This window comes from Argopecten irradians, chromosome 11 (genome assembly GCF_041381155.1).
Source record: "Argopecten irradians isolate NY chromosome 11, Ai_NY, whole genome shotgun sequence".
NCBI lineage: Eukaryota > Metazoa > Mollusca > Bivalvia > Pectinida > Pectinidae > Argopecten > Argopecten irradians.
Window position 1 is genome coordinate 21,248,173 of NC_091144.1, and position 17,692 is coordinate 21,265,864.

General features: G+C 36.9%; 1 protein-coding gene across 1 annotated transcript; it reads left to right on the forward strand.

Moving 5' to 3' along the window:
• The first annotated feature begins 6,537 nt into the window (after window positions 1-6,537).
• LOC138334996 (C3 and PZP-like alpha-2-macroglobulin domain-containing protein 8) lies at window positions 6,538-17,692 on the forward strand. Its single transcript, XM_069283890.1, has 6 exons — window positions 6,538-6,601; window positions 6,758-6,862; window positions 9,878-9,960; window positions 10,484-10,577; window positions 15,090-15,536; window positions 17,424-17,692. The coding sequence occupies exons 2-6, from the start codon at window positions 6,796-6,798 to the stop codon at window positions 17,654-17,656; spliced, it is 924 nt and encodes a 307-aa protein (XP_069139991.1). The 5' UTR covers window positions 6,538-6,601; window positions 6,758-6,795; the 3' UTR covers window positions 17,657-17,692.

A 17,692-nucleotide genomic window follows, 5' to 3' on the forward strand; every position in this document is an offset into this window, starting at 1 on the left:
TAGAAGGGAATCCTCTATATACTACCTTGTCACCGCCTACGTGATAATATTGACAGACATGACTCATGTTCAACAATAGCATAAACGTCATTATAAATGTGATACGATTAATATTTGTATATATCTTTTGATAAGTCATAAATATTTACTGACATTATTAATGATATAGTCTATGTACATAGGTACATGTAGGAATATCTAAAGTCCATTGCCAAATATTTAAATTGTGACCAAAAATCAGATTCCATAAATACAAAGGGTCCTGTTACACGTAGAAGGGTCCTACGTCCTTGCACGTACGCATTGTTTGTAGTTGTCAGTAAGAAATGAATCATAAATTTGATAATAGTATTTGACTATTTGAGACTATTTAAATATGTGATCACATGTCATCTTAATTTATACTAATTTATATTTTGGTCCCCTTTTTATTACATCTATATATAAAATATTGCTTTCCCGCCTCTGAGTAAATCCCTTCATGTACGAATTAAAAAAAAGTCGTCACAAATTGAAAAAAATGTGAAATTGTTTTTGTTGACCCCCCCCCCCCTCACGAAAAAAAAAAAATCAGAAAAGTAGGGATATAAGAACGTTATGAGGGCAGCATAGATTGCCAAAAACAACATTAGTTGAAATCAACACAGGAAAAAAAAGGTGACAACACGAAAATTGCATAATTATGTCCTTGTAAGCCAAATCAGCTTTTGATGGATTTTTAAGATAAAAAACGATAATAGTCAACAACACCATTGATACTCAGTTTGGTGGAATCTTTGGAAATAAAATTTGTTGGTTAAAGGCTTTACAAGTACATATAAATCAATCAAAACATTTACTTTCACTAGCTGAGATGAAATGGATACTGAAAGTTGGTCTGTTGGCCTTTTGGCTATTTTAAAGTCCAAATTGAATAATATTTGTTTTCATTCAAGAATTATTCAGTTAATACCGTCTCAAGTGTTTAAATAGTAACATGTAATTTATTTTCTATGTAGGCTATTCTAACCTAAAAGAGACAACTATATCAAGATATCCCCAAATATAAAAGACGTGAGGTCGATCAAATCCTCATTTAGTGCCAATTTGTCTAAACTTCTCAAATTGGCCAAGTCCCTAAATTGAAATATCAAAAATGTAAATATCTTTTTTATGTGTGACTAATCAAATTGCAAAAATGTTTTGGCAGATATTACCACCATAATGAAGCTTTCTTTTTAAAGTAAAGTGAGATTAGAGGGGTTTTTTTTATCAAATATTTGAATAGGTAATTTTTGTTTATTTTTCCATAATGGAACCTGGTGAGGTTACATAATTTTCAATAAGATGACGCAATGAAATAAAAGTCCAATTTCAATTTTATAGCTGAAAATCATCACAGTTCTGATTGATTTACGACAAAAATTAAGACAATCGAATAAAACATAATCGATGGTTAAAGTGCTCCACCGCTGACAAATGGTATTTTTTCACTATCAAAAACAGGTCCAGACGATTTAGTATTTTTCTTCAGTTACAAAAGTTACTAACTTTACACCATTACCACCATTGAAAAGTTTGAGCTTCAAACTTTACTTTGATTTAAAATTATGAAAAATAATTAATTGCATCCCGAAAAAAATTCCGTGGCACTATGTCCTATATGGAATAAAGTACTGATTGTACACGCACCAAAAGCAAAATAAATTATTTCATGTTTTCTTTGTGTTAATTAGACATATATAAAAACGATTAAACATCAGTTTTTATTCAAATGATGAGTATCGTTTATGCTCTGTCGACGGTGGAGCATCTTTAAGGTATTTGTCTTGCAGATTTATTCTCTTTGCCATATTTTGGTATTCAGCCAATTTATGTGATATGGACTTTTTACTACTAAATAATGAGTGCTATGCATATTTAAACCGTTTGTACAACAAATTATCAAAACAACAAGTGCAAAATATGCAAACAAACAAAAATATTGTGTAATACATTTGGAAACATTTTCAATTCTATTTTCTGAAATATTGATTTCCAAAATGGATGTTTGGTCAAATACCTAGACATAGAAAACACTTCAAATTTGCACGATCAGTCAACTTGACAGGTTGGTACCTAGTTTTTGATGTATTATCGGCCATACATTAATATCAAAGAAAGAGTAATCCTTTAAGATGTTAAACATAAACTGATATTTTTTAGGTTCACATTTTACATAAATTTTTACATCTCAAAAGTGCAAAAATGGTAATGCTGGCTAAATCATTTCAACTTATATAATGTACTAACCTAAAGTTTGTCTTACTATATACTATAGCCAATATTTCAAATATTGCAAAAGTAGCAGATAATGTACTTTAAAAGACCAAACGCTTTAGAATTTACAGATATAGACGCGGATACCTGTCGAAGATAAGGTATGGCGACTGTCCAGTGGATTCCAGTCTTGTATGTTAACTAGTTATACGCATGAACCAGCGATGCTATGTGTACCTTCCAGTCTTTTTTTCTGAGCATCCTCTAAAGTCCGGAGCATGTTGATCCAAGTCCTATTAAAACGACAGTAAAGTTCATTTCCCATCGGATGGTAAGGGGTGGTGTGAGACTTCGCGATCCCAGTGGCCTTGCACATTTCCTCCAGTAGCTTACTCTAAAAATTAGGACCACGGTCGAAATGAATCCTCTTGGGAAGCCCATAATGGACCACAAAGTGGTTCAAGAAAGCATCTGCCTGCTGTGGCTTTGGCAGTGGTACTCTTGGTCGGAATAGCCAGTGCATATTTTGCAAAATGGTCCGTGATGACCAGGACATCGTTGAATCCACATTTCGAGGTTTCCAAGCACACAAAAAAAAACATGTACACAAGCTATACAGAGGCTGACATGGGTTGATGTTACACAAGAGGTGCACCGCTGTTGGTAGGCGACTTGCCAAGAATACAACGCCAACAAGCCTTGATCCAATCATCTGTGTCTCGCATCATTCCAACCCAGATTAACCTGTCTTGCAGTAGTGATAAAGTCTTATCACGTCCAAGATGACCCAACTTGTTATTGATCGTGGTCAGTACTGTCGGTATCTTGGCGCGGGAAAGCAGAAATTGTTTTATTTCCTTTCCATTTACGGTGAGAACCTCATCATCATACTTTAGCTTGTCAAAGTTGTTTCTTCAAACCGAATGGGTCCTGGAACATGGCACATTGTCTTTGTGTGGTTTTCATACCGTTACGAACTCACGGGATTCAAAGAGAAATATCAGGATCATTTCGTTGCTCCTCAGATACCATCTTTGTGTCTGTGACCTCAGGTTCGTCCATGATCGACTGTAAGACGTCAGCTGACATCGACACACTCTCTACACAGGGTGTTTGCACCTGGACTGGTAGAGCTTTAATAACGTCGTCTGGGACAAGATGTTCTTCTGGCTTTGGCAGAGATGGATGACGATCATCATGCAGCATCCACATTATAAGATCATTAACGATAGATGATGTCACAATCATACGCCACAAAAGAAGCAAAAAGCCTTTGTCAGCAGATCTACAGTCTACAACTCAATGTTGAGAGAATCTCATCAGATTCTTGCTTGAAACTGACGAATTTTGCATAGATCACCTTGGAGTGCTGGACATTACCATAGATGTTATCCATCTTGTCAATAGTAACATCAGTGTCTGGTCAAACCCTAGACCAAACTCACAGCGCCTCTCCTTTTGATGAACTCATGACATCTTGTCCAATGGTCTGTGGAGAATACCCTTGCCTCGAGATATATCTCACATCACTCCTCCTGACATCATTACCAACATTCTTCTTACCTCCAGAATAGTTGGGTAATTTTGGGAAAATATGTTTATAATCAGATATAGCAGGCGGCGAAAGCACACCCATCTTTCCCTCCTTCTTACCATGAATCATTTAACATCATCAATGGTGTCAGTCTTTGGCTTTAGATTTATCTGCCTGCTCAAAATATTCCAATTGCTTTTGGGTCTCTGCTCCGGAAAGTCCTTCCATGATGTGTAACAAGTGAAATGCCTGATACATACGTAAATCCAGTAAAATATGTGCAAAACAGAGTAACAGCTGACTCATCAAAAATCCAAAGAATGTATCTTTCAAGTCCTCGAAGGTACAATACACACACAATTAAATAAGAAGTCACATATGAAAATTTAAGAAAGAAAATAAGGAACACAAATCCAAAACATCTGAAATAAAATCTGAAATTTCAAAACAAGTAGCAATTGTAATGTCAAGTACCCCGTGTATATTAATACTTACCAAGATTTATGTAGTAACTGGAAATTGAAAGGCACAAAACAGAATTGTTAAATCTTTACTACAACGAGATAAGCCACAATGATTCTTAAAGTTATATGTGCCGTAACTGGGCGAACAGTTTGATATGTTATTGTTTCTTCAGTTATCTACTAGTATTGAAATCAATCAGGTTTGATTAATTTTGTATGCCTTATGTATGTTTAGATGGACACATACTTGCAGAAATCACTTTTACATGTAAATTATATATAACACTGTAAAATGTTGAATGAAATTGTAGACCACAACTTGGCTTCAAGGTCTGACTGTATGTACTTATTTCACTGTACTGTAGATGTAGATATAATGATTTCTGGCAGTATTGTCAAAAATCATTTTCAACTCTTGTACTTGTAAAATTAAATCCTTTACATTTTAAGTATTGTAATTCTCAAAATGTTGATAAATTTTGGTGGTGAATACAATATAAGAAGCTATACTTGATCGGTGAGTATGAAAACTACGGCACATATAACTTTAAGTGCTCAAATTAACAGTGTCAAATGATTGTCAACGTAAAAGTCGAACTATGTTAAATGTTAAAAAAATTTTAAAAAAAATTAAAAAACATCAAGGAAAAGAAATTGTAATTTGTTATATTTGACTGAGTTTCCATGGTAACAAAAAAAAAAAAAAAAAAAAAATTAAAGGTCCGGCAAAAGGCACAACTAGGGCAATTTTCTGATGTATACAGAGAGTTTCATGGAGCTGCGTTGAACCTTTTTGGAGTTATAGTCCTGAAACAAAAGGAAACAACAATTTGGTATTTTTGACTAAGTTTCCATGGTAACAGAAAAACACCTAACATGGAAGGCCTGCAATAGCAAAAGGCAAAAAACGTTTTTCGAGTTATAACCCGGAAAAGGATCTCGGACGGACGGCCTCCGGCAAACAATATCCCCTGCAAACGCGTTTTGCGGGGGATAAAAAATCAAGAATATGACATCACGCTTGATACATGTTTATAGTTTAATTGACAGAACATAGAAAAACAGGAAGAAACAATAGGGTTTTGTACTGGACATGGACACAAATATCACGTACGACCGAAGACAATAAGTCGTATTAAATAAATCTTACCAAAAAAGGGACAAAAAATTCCAAAGCACAAAAAGTTCCCGTGTGCACAAAAATAAAATAAACACAAACAAGCAATTACTTCAGCGTACTACCACATAAAGTTGACCATGGACGAAAGGTGATTTGAATAGCCTACCATCTGATGGTTGACTAATATGCCATAGTTGCTTTTATGACACTGAAAGAAACGACTAATGCTAGTTTATTATTTGCATTAATTAAGAACCACAAATAACCGCAAGGTATTAGAATGAAGGCTGTCGCCGCAGCGTAGATATATACATGTATACTGCCTGGCGACTGATCAGTTATTTTAATACATTTGATAGACTCATTTACTTTATTCTTATTCATGACTATTTACTTCTTTTAAACTGACCATTTTCCTCCAAGGTTTTTCTTCTGAAGGAACGTTTTTTCGTATGACATCCTTAAATTAGAGTAGGACGACTGGTTCGTCCGTCGTTGAGTATATTCTGACAGAGTAGGACGTAATTGTTTGGTGTCTTCGGCGGCATGCTTCAGTGAGATAGCACCATAAAAGGACAAGAGTTCCTTTACTGCTAGAAGACACAACACGAACCCCCCCCCCCCCCCCCCCCGTCTCCCAGAATACGCACATTGCACTTCACACACGCAACACATTAGATACATACATTTATTCTACTTTCTAACGTCTCTCTTGACAACACCTCACGTTTGGCCTTTTGTTGAGCGCTCGCCCATGTGAGGTGGGCTCTGGGTTTTGTACCCTGGCCGAGACACACCAAAGACTAAAAAAGTGGTAGTTTCTGCTCCTGCTTAGCGCTCAACATACAGGGAGTAGGGCGACTGGTTCGCCCGTTGTCAGTATAATGTGACCGGGTACGGTGTGTTGCTTGGTATCTTCGGTGGCATGCTTCGGTGATATAGCACTATAAAAGGGCAATAATAATTCTACTATACAAGAAGACACAATACGAATACACCATAGACTTCAAGAACACGCATCTCGCACTGCATACACGCAACAAATTACATACTCAGAGGCCTTTCTTTTCTTACATGACCCTAACTGTTTATAGGGCGTTAATTTAATCAACCGACCTCTCACTCAAACTCGCTAAACATATATACGATAGGAAGCGTACAGGGACTGACCTACTCCTACGACTACCGGGAATGATTTAGTCTGGGAATATGTACAGATGACACTTTGCGTTGCTTTTGACCATGGTGACTATTTTCTTATCTGATAATAAAGTTTTTAATTAATTCTTTTCATCAATAAAATATTAAAACTCGACAGATTTCCATGATTATAAGAAAAAGGATTAACAGCAACTTCATTTAGAAGAATGTCTGCGATTTAAATGAATTTCGTTCATACAGGTGATACTATGTAGCTACTTGGTACCAGAACACTCAAAATGGCACCTTGTTCTTGCACATCGCTAGCTTTAGTTCTGACGGGGATTCTCTCAGCTTGGGCGCAGGGTAAGTCATTATTCTACAGACTCAGTACCAAGTTATTTGCTGTCTTTTTATGATGTTATCCTATTGCCGAAAGTGTCATTCAATGTCAAAGTCATACAGGTACAGTAATGTTCTTTCCAATGAAACTCTGTTGGGAAATAACTTTACAATATTCACAAATATGCAATTTTTTATTATAAAGTTTTAATCATAGACTCACTGGTGCTTTAATTACAGGTTTACAAGTGTTTATTTTATTTATCATATACTCTTCATACATGTAATGGTATTGTAGGCTTTACGTACACATGTCAGCATTTGACAGTTGTTGTGTTCGTGAAAAGTGCATTCCAATATCACGCATCCTGCAAGGCTATTGGGTTATCGATATATCACACAGTATGTACTTGGCTTACTCGTATATTACGTTATACTGACAACATGCAAACCAGTCGTACCACTCAGCTTAAGCAGGAACAAAAACTACCACTCTTACACATTGTGGTCTGTATCGACAAGGGGACAGAACCCCTAACATCCTATTAGCAACCAGTCATGTAAGGACGGTCTTACATATATGCGTTATGTTTCGTGTATGAGGTGCGTGGTGCATGTTTTGGGAGACTGTGGTATATTCGAGTTGTGTCTTCTTGTATAGTGAAACTACTGAAGCATACTGCCGTAGATACCAAGCAACACACCCCACCTGGTCACATTATACTAACAAGGGGAGAACCAGTCGTCCCACTCCCTGTATGCTGAGCGCTAATCAGAAGCAATAACTACCACTTTTATAGACTACGGTGTCTCGGCCAGATCTCAAAGCCTTTCTCACAGGGTTATATTTTGATGTGTCTAGCTACAAATGAACATAACTGATGTGGGAGGAAATCAAAGAAATACCGTGGAAACTAGGGTACCATAGGTGAGAAATTGTTAGTGAGATTGGGAGGGTGCCGAAGAATGATGGGAACCTACTTCCACAATTAATGAGAGATTAGAAAACTTTCAATTCTTATGTATGTTACATGAAGGATCTTAAATGCGTGTTATTTCATATGAGATTTCATGAAACAAGTTTTTATCATTGCGAGCCTTGGCAAGCAACAATTAAATCTTAATTAAGATTGTCATAAATCTCATATTAAATAAACACTTTAAGGTACCATTTATGATATAACTACATCGAAATGTGTACTGCAAAATTCAAGGGAGGCCGTCATTTTCTCCAGTTATTTTGTGACTTCACTTCAATCTAACCACTATACAAGAAGACACGACACGAACATACCGTAGTCACCCAAAACACGCACCTGTTCTTGGCACTATCCGGCACACGTACTTAGGAGGCAAGAGAGAACGCATGTCTTGTATAATCAAGGCATACCAACTTTGTTGCTCTCCGAGCCGCGGAAATTTCGGGGACTGACACGGATATGGCGTTTACCGTCTTGTATTCTTAAAGGACGGGACGTATGGCAGGAATATCCTCAACTCTTACAACCCAGAGAAAAAACAATTTCTAAATATATTTTAGATTCTGAATGGCCGAAATTATCCAAGTAAATGAGTTTGACACTCGTTCACTTGATTCCCCAATTCTGACAGTTGACAGAGGAAGATGAACATTGTTCACATACTAGCCCGATACGGCGACATTATACCTTTAACGAAAGAAAGATTGATGCAGTTTGTTTTGTTCGATAAATTAACGTCCTAATAATAGTCAGGTTCATTTTAGAACTGCCTCCCATATATGTAGTGTCAAGCGTCTGAGAGACTAGATTGAAGCAGCAATGTATCCGACCAGGTATTAATCCAATAACATATTAACTTAGTTTCGTGCCAGTTAATCTCTCTCTTCGTCTGACAAGCCGTCATAGCAGACCAAAAACTCCAAGTTTACACATGATTTAGATAACTGGCACTGTATTCTAGACTTATAGTAACATATAGATATTTATTAATGCATAGATTTTTCATTTTGCACAGATAAAGAATTGACATGATATGTGTTTACTACTTAGAACTTAGAAAACAAAAACGTAATAAACACAACAAAAATCAGAATTTGATTGTTAAACGTATATTTTTGTATTTCCAAAAATTAAAATGGTACTGTTTGAAGATTTTGCTGGTAACTCCTCTCCCCCTACTCCCAATCACTACAGGGTTACTAGAAATACTAGTGAGGGCATTGTAAATACTTTCAATTTTTTTGTTTGTTTGTTTGATTCATTAACGTCCTATTAACAGCTATGGTCATGTAAGGACGGCCTCCCATGCCTGCGATGTAATGCGTGTATGTTGTGTGAGGTGCGTGACTTGGGAGACAGTGGTATGTTCGTGTTGTGTCTTCTTGTATAGTGGAACTGTTGTCCTTTTCAACGCACTATTCAATAGCCAAAATGATTGCAAAGTACATTTTAATTTTGATGTGATGGCCAAGCGCTAGTATGTTTTTGGAGGTATTTTTTTGTGTGTTTTTTTTTTATTAATTAACGTCCTATTAACAGCTATGGTCATGTAAGGACGGCCTCCCATGTATGCGGTGTGTTGCGTGTATGTTGTGCGAGGTGCATGTTTCGGGAGGAGACTATGTTCCTGATGAATTTCTTTGTACATGTGTACCTGTGGGAACATTGCGCCATTGTATATTGCATCTTGCTGATACACTGCAAAACACCAAAAATGATATCTAGCCCGGACAATTAATGACAACAACAGGTCGTTTCACTCAATATTTACAAAACACAAGCTTGAGTAGAAACTGGTTTTGTTTTGCATATTATGGACAGTAATGAGGATTTCGGCAAATGTGGTGTATGCACATGTAATATGTTACACAAAATTTACGAATGAATAACCAATGAAAGCCCAGCTAGTAGTGGAAACAGAAATACAAGTTGATATTATGATTTACTTAGTAAAACGGAGTTTTTATTTTAAAAATAAAATAAAATAAAACACACAATCGACGGAATCAACTTCCGGTTTTCCTATCTAGAATCACTCGTGTGTCTGTCATATTTTCAGACGGTTGTCCCCCAGGCTTCAGTAGTAATACCGATGGTTGTTTCTACGTATCCAATACAGAGGCCACATGGGCTGGCGCATTGGTATGTATAAAACTATAATATTAAGATATGGACATTTACTAACCTATTACATGTAAGGACGTGCCAGGTTTGATGAGGAGGGAAACCGGAGTACCCAAAGATAAACCCCCGACCAGCGTTCAGGAACTGGTAAATGCCCCATATGGACTTAAACGGATATTTAATGAAACAATTTGAGTGTTATTGGTCTACTTTACTTGTGTTTAAACATTTTTATTCCAATTACTCTCGACGTTGGTTTACCGATCACGGAAGATTGTAATTCCTTAAAGTTTTCTCAAGAAAGAAAAACCAGAAGCAGAAGTGTAAAAGGAGCAGGTCGGTGTGGTTTGTACATAGTGTTAAATACGGTCACTTAGCCGACTGAGCATGCTTCTTTGTCGCAGTCGGTAGAGCCGTAGATTTTCACATTGGATTGAGACCCAGGTCCGATTCCCGGTCAGAGCACTCGACAGGAATCATTTCCCCCTGTTCTTCTACAGTTAGATTGTTACTGAACTTAACAGCTAACATTTGTTTACAGGGTTACTGTAACATTGAACATGGACACCTTGCCTACATCGAGACGGTCGAGCAACAGACTCTCTTGGCTAATTATCTGCAGCAACATTACAACGGTACGGTCGGGTTTTGGTATTGAAAAAAAACCCACATTGTTAATGGTTTTAAAATGATTGATTTTTCAACTTTATTTTAGCATTTAACTCTCTTATTTCTTACTTTTAGCCCACTATTTGAAGATCTTAGGCTATTCACGGCTTGTTGGCTTTCTTGGACCACCCGTCCTTCCGTTAATAATCCTTAATACCACTATTTCTCAGAAAGTACAAAAGGGATCTAGATATGGTAATGGCTCTTTTAGGCCCTTAAATCTACAGAATTTGAAATGAAGTACACATGTATTTAGAAATTAAGATGCTGCGTTTGAAATATTGAATGCGCCCCTGATAAAAATGATATTTTTGTTGACAGAAACTATGTTTTTGCTATATAACCATGGTAACTTTGCATAAATTATGCAAATTTAGAAAATTTGATCAAGTTTGGCATATTTTTGATAGTTTTTCTTTCAAAAACAATAGAGCGCATAAAAAAGCCAATTTTGATGAATTTTTCACATTTTGCATATTTTATGTATAATAAACATGGTTGCCATTGCAACTAGAACTGCTATTTGGGGAAATTCATATATTACCGGACAACGCCTATTCAAGTTTTTTTTCCAATTTCTCTTTTTGTTCCTTATTCATGCCGTATTGTCTTGCATCAAAACACGTTGGGGACGTTTATTATTTCCGGAATCTTCCGAGTGCTTGTCTTTTCTGAAGGCGATTCCAATAACTAAAGCAAATAATGTTAAAATGCGGATTCGAACGGTCACTTGATATAAGAAAGTACCAAACCGGGAAATTCAAGGTCGGTCCAAGTTGAAGTTGGTGTTGACTCTTATCAGTTAAAAGGTATGTAATTAATAATCATGTAAACCTTATAGTATTGTTTACTGAAGAATTATATTAATGTTTTCATTAAAAAACAACAAAAACAAAGAAGTTAATAAACTTATGTAATAAATGACAAAATATGTAATGTTCGGTAATACATTACCATTATTTTTGAAGCATTTAATACCGACACTTCAAGATAATATGAAAAGTACGCTTATTTTTTTTTTCATTTTTTCGCAAGAAAAAAAGAAGTTAAAGGATACCAAATTACGATTGACTTCTTAAACTTACGAATATATAGATCTATGTATGACAATCCGTTTAATATGTATTCTTTTTTCTAAATATACATTATTTATTTTTGAATACCCACAAATCAAACGTTACATATAGAAAAAAATGTTACTGTACGATTTTTTTAATATGTATATAACACATTTAACGTATGCAGAAATAGGGCCTAGATATCAATTTTAAATTATACGTATGCATAAATTGATATTTGCATATGTTAATATATGTTAATTGTTTACAAGCACAAAAAACGAGATTGGCGTATGCAAAAATCGGTTTTCATATATTTTGCGCCTCATATTTGTATACATAATGTAGTTGTACATGTATACGATATTTTTACAATGTAATAACTTTATTTCAGATGTCAAAAAATGTAAAGAAAAGACTGCAATACGATCAAGTGACTGTTCAGAACGCAGTGGACGCTGTGAAGTCGGCGGGTATATCGGTGCGCAAAGCAGAAGAAGCATTAAAGGTGCCGAAGTCAACAATCCATGAGCGAATAAATGAAAAGTACGGGGAGCATCCAAAACCGGAGAGGCGACCAGAACTCCCAGAAGAAGTTGAAACAAAGATTGTTGCAAATGTAAAGGAAGCCGCAAGACAGGGCATGGGAGTAACACGGAAGCAGTTGCTAACGAGGACGGGAGACCTTTGCTGTCGTTTGAGGGTGACCCCATTTAAAAGAACTACTCCGTCGAACCAATGGTGGCAAAGCCTTAAAAGCGCTACCCAGAACTGGTCATCAGGCGCAATGAGAAGTTATCATCTTCTAGGGCAAGGATGTTAAATCCTACGGTTGTAGAGAAATATATGTCAGCACAAGGAGAGCAACTCAAACAATTAAATGTTGGCTCTGAAAGTATTTGGAACTGCGATGAAACGGTTCGTTCGTTCAAACACACACCTGTAAAAGTTATCGTCGATAGGGGGTCAAAGAATGTTGTAGGGAGAACGGGCAACACCCGTACAAATGTTTCGATAATGGCTTGTGTCAACGCCGCTGGCGATTCCATGCCGCCTATGCCAGTAATAAAAGACAAAACCTCTGCATCCCACCATGGTTTCAATACCAGTGCTCAACACGTTGGATCGGTCTGGACAACGCGAGAAAACGGATGGATGAACGATGAGATCGGAGAGAAGTGGTTTCGGAGCGTGTTTTTGAAGAACTGCGGCGTAAAACAACCACAACTATTAATACTTGATGGTCACTCATAACACGAGTCAGGCTTGGCTATTCTAGAACTTGCGCGAGAAAACAATATCCATATTATGTGTCTGCTCCGCACACAACGCATATTCTCCAACCCCTCGACAGATCTGTGTTTGGGCCGTTCAGTACAGCGTACAATCAAGCATGTTCTGAATACTTAAGTCAGAAACCTTTGAATTCAGTTTCGAAGTGGAGTTTCCCTGAGCTTTTGAAATCTGCTTGGGAGTCGGCATTCACACACAGTAACATCACTAACGGATTCAAGGCTTGTGGGATTTTCACGTACAATCCAAATGCTATTTCTGAGGTATCACTTGCACTTGCACCCTCGAAACCTGCGGAACAAAGGCTTATTCCCGCAGCCACTTCAGTATCTTTAGCAATGCTCGATATTGATCCATTCGCATCCATTTCAGTGTCTACATCTCAATCCGCAGCCATCTCAGTGTCTCCACTTCCATCCGCAGCCATCTCAGTGTCTCCACTTCCATCCGCAGCCATCTCAGTGTCTCCACCTCCATCCGCCGCCATTTCAAATTCATCTCCCGTTATAGAAAATCCCAAATTTCTTTTAGGTTTGCATTCATCGAACCAATTGGAAGCAGTGCCGTTGGCGTATAATATTTGGAATATTATTATGGAATATTATTCCTCCAACTGTACCTCAGGTACCTCGTCAAAAAAAACCCGCAATACAGCACATCGGCTGTTAACAAGTGAAGAAATTCTTGAAGAAAAGAGGGAAATAAAGGAGAAGAAAGACAGGAAAGATCAAATTAAGAAGGAAATGGCATTGAAGAGGGAAATGAAAAAAATATAAACTTACAATACCTAATTAGTTGTAATTTTTAAATGGACATCAAATCCGAATTACTTCGGGTGCTCGATTTCCATTTTCATTCGCCGAATTTAAGTTGATCACTTCTGGTTTTTGATATTGTCAATCTCGAAAATTTAGATAATTATGCACATACGAAATATGCCCCAGTCACTTGACAGTAGCTTGAGATTTCCCGGGTATTTTCAACAATCAAACTACGACCAAAACATAATGTGGCTTCAAACTCGGGATATGTGTTGCCTAATGCACGAATGTATAGGCTATTTCCCGTAATTTGCGTTGCTGAGCAGCAATGATTTATAGCACCAATTTAGTATTGACTTATTTATTTTGAATAATATATACACCACAAAATATACCAACATTAATATTATCGTTCAAACCTGTGGTATTTCGTTTTCTCAATATTACTGTTTTATGCTAACCTCTGCGGTACAGTACCATGTTAGTCAAGATAAAAATCAGTTGCCCCGTGAGCAGACAATTAATCACCCTTTTCTGTAAAACAAAAATTTCATCTACATGCATGTATAAGTCAAATGTATGTTTTTTAATATACAAATTAACTCTCCATATTCACCGAATGATATACATATTTTGAACGATTGATTAACATGTCCGGAAACACATGACTGGTGTCCGGAAATATAATGCTGTGAAATTCCGGTTCTTTTCTTTTGTTAGAATGCCATACTGATATCCAATAAAAATCTTGTTATTTTTAGCTTCTCAAATCAGTCGCTGTCCGGTAATACCAACTTCGTTAGAATGTGAGCTCTGGCTTGCTCGTACATGATTAAGGAGTTTGAGTGAGAGGAAAAGTGTCCGGTAATATATGTAGCACTATCAAATATGTCTGGTATGTAGTTAATATAAGAAATGCAAGATTCACATCATAAAATAACAGACTTTGAAAAATAGCGGATTTTGCGGCTACTTAAGACCCTTACCATACTGTACCTAGTCCTTTCATATGTAAGTTTCCTGAGGCCCTTACTTGTGCAAACAGCATTTGGGTCCGATCGGTAAACAAGATGGCCGACAAACAGTCATCTTGGATTTTCGTAGTTGAAGTTTGTTCCCGCTATTTAACAGAAACTACTGAAGGATCTTTCTCAAAATTCATATGAAGGCTCCACATAGGTCATAGTTGTGAATATGACATTTTTGGACCGATCTGGTGGCCGACATTTAGCCATTTTGGATATTGATAGTTGAAAAGACTCCTCCTACCATTATCAGACATATATCATTCTTTGGTAGGCACCCTCTGAGATCTCTTGTTAATAATGCAATTAATGAATGTATTTCTCACATTTTTTCCACAAAGAGTCGAGCATCCACGTGACCACAGCGAACGACTATCACTATCACTATCTACATGACCTCGGGATGGACGTGACGGGACATACATCCTTCACCTTCAATGTTAAGGCGTGCCATGATGCCCACATTGCCCTATCACAGGACAAAGGCGTGGACTCCAGAAACACGTACGAGATTGTGATTGGAGGGTGGAGTGATCAGCAGTCAGTCATCCGTGATTGTAAACAATGCGCACACATGGACACCCAGAACCGCATACCACACCCACTTTCTTGCAGTCAGTATCGACCATTCTGGGTCAGTTGGGCGAATAATATCATCCGTGTAGGCCATGGCAACATCGTCGGGAAGAGTCAGTTCATGATGTGGAATGATACCGCCCCTCATGAGGTCAATTATGTAGCAGTTGCTACAGGGTTCGGTTCCAGTGGTGAATGGGATATTACAGTTGGTAAGATGTTCTTTGTTCAGTTATTTTGTATGTTTTTATTTTTTCAAAACCTCAAATAATTTTTAAAAAATGTGATTGCAGAAAGTACCAAAAATTCACACACATATCCTGGCATATCCGTTGAATTGAGAATGCATTGTCATTTGTCACTGGAAGCCAAACAATGGTTAACACTCATTCTATATTTTATGTACTTATTAAAATCTCTTCAGTTTGTTGGTTTGATTAAATTAATGTCCTATCAACAATCGTGGTCAACAATGTTTCAACGCGACCCCTAAATGCATAGAGGAACAGAAACGAGTATTTCTTATTATTTAAAATCAGTATTATTATCAATAGTTGTTTTATCTTTATTCGTTGTTTGAGAAATGGTTTTCAGTGGCTTTAAAAATATTTTCAGCCTTTTCCGTCAACATATGTCTTCAGTTTATTACTGTAGAAAAAAAAATGGGTGAACATTCTTTCTTTTGATGGCAAAAGTGACCGTATCTTTTGATAGGATAAAAAGGTTGCGTTTTGTTTGTTTGTTTGATTAATTAACGTCCTATTAACAGCTATGGTCATGTAAGGACGGCCTCCTATGTATACGGTGTGTTGCGTGTATTTTGTGCGAGGTGTGTGTTTTGGGAGACTGTGGTATATTCATGTTGTGTCTTCTTGTATAGTGGAACTGTTGCCCTTTTTATAGTGCTATATCACTGAAGCATGCCGCCGAAGACACCAAGCAACACACCCCACCCGGTCACATTATACTGACAACGGGCGAACCAGTCGTCCAACTCCTTGTATGCTGAGCGCTAAGCAGGAGCAGAAACTACCACTTTTATAGACTTTGGTGTGTCTCGACCAGGGGACAGAACCCAGAGCCTTCCTCACAGGGGCGAACGCTCAACTCAAGGCCAAAAGTGAGGCGGTGCCAAGGGAAGCATTAGGAAAGATAAAGTCAGCTAGGAAGAAAAGAAAAGATAAGATCCTAAATTTAGTCGCCTCTAACGATCATGCAATAGGGGCAGCAGGTACAATTCTAACGCCCTACCTGCATGGCCAACGACAATGTGTATTAAACCAATCGTTTTGTAGTGTGTAAAACTGTTAGCCTTATATTGTTTGTAACACTGGTAGCTTTATATTGTGTGTGTAAAACTGTAAGCTTTATATTGTGCGTGTAAAACTGATAGCTTTATATTGTGTGTGTAAAACTGTTAGCTTTATATTGTGTGTGTAAAACTGTTAGCCTTATATTGTGTGTGTAAAAATGTTAGCCTTATATTGTGTGTGTTAAACTGGTAGCTTATATTGTGTGTGTAAAACTGTTAGTCTTATATTGTGTGTGTAAAACTGTTAGCTTCATATTGTGTGTGTTAAACTGGTAGCTTTATATTGTGTGTGTAAAACTGTTGTTAATTGTGGTGTAAAACGTTAGCCTTATATTGTGTGTGTAAAACTGTTACCTTTATATTGTGTGTGTAAAACTGTTAGCCTTATATTGTTGTGTGTAAAAAACTTATATGTGTGTAAAACAGTTAGCTTATATTGTGTGTGTAAAACTGTTAACCTTATATTGTGTGTGTAAAACTGTTAGTCTTATATTGTGTGTGTAAAACTGTTAGTCTTATATTGTGTGTGTAAAACTGTTAGTCTTATATTGTGTGTGTAAAACTGTTAGCTTCAATTGTGTGTGTAACACTGTTAGCCTTATATTGTGTGTAAAACAGTTTGCAAACAAAATTTCTTAAAATAACCGGCTATATTGCATGTCCCAATTAGTTATAATGATCATTCAAATAAAGATAACTTTTAAATTGTACTGATGTTCAATAACGTTAAAAGTGTTTCACATTAAACATAGGAAAGAATGTATCTATACTTTGCTTTTCGCATTAGGAAATTACTGGCCTGGTCAGTTTTGGCTCGGACTCTCTGACCTAGCGGTAGAAGGGGAATGGACGTGGTTACCCCAGCAGGGCAGTCTAAACTACGCAAACTGGGGACCTAATGAGCCAGATAACGCCCTGAACCGTGAACATTGTGCTCTGATTGACATCCACAGAAACTTCACTTGGTCTGACGATAACTGCGAGGAACGTAGAAACTTCATTTGTCAAGTCGATCTGTAAATTTTCGATGGTGAATAAACGCGGTTTAAGTTGCAA

Coding starts and splice junctions, on each gene's coding strand:
- LOC138334996 (XM_069283890.1), top strand. CDS start 6,796: ATGGCACCTTGTTCTTGCACATCGCTAGCTTTAGTTCTGACGGGGATT. Junction 9,961..10,483: donor CCACATGGGCTGGCGCATTG/GTATGTATAAAA, acceptor ATTTGTTTACAG/GGTTACTGTAACATTGAACA. Junction 10,578..15,089: donor TCTGCAGCAACATTACAACG/GTACGGTCGGGT, acceptor TTTTCCACAAAG/AGTCGAGCATCCACGTGACC.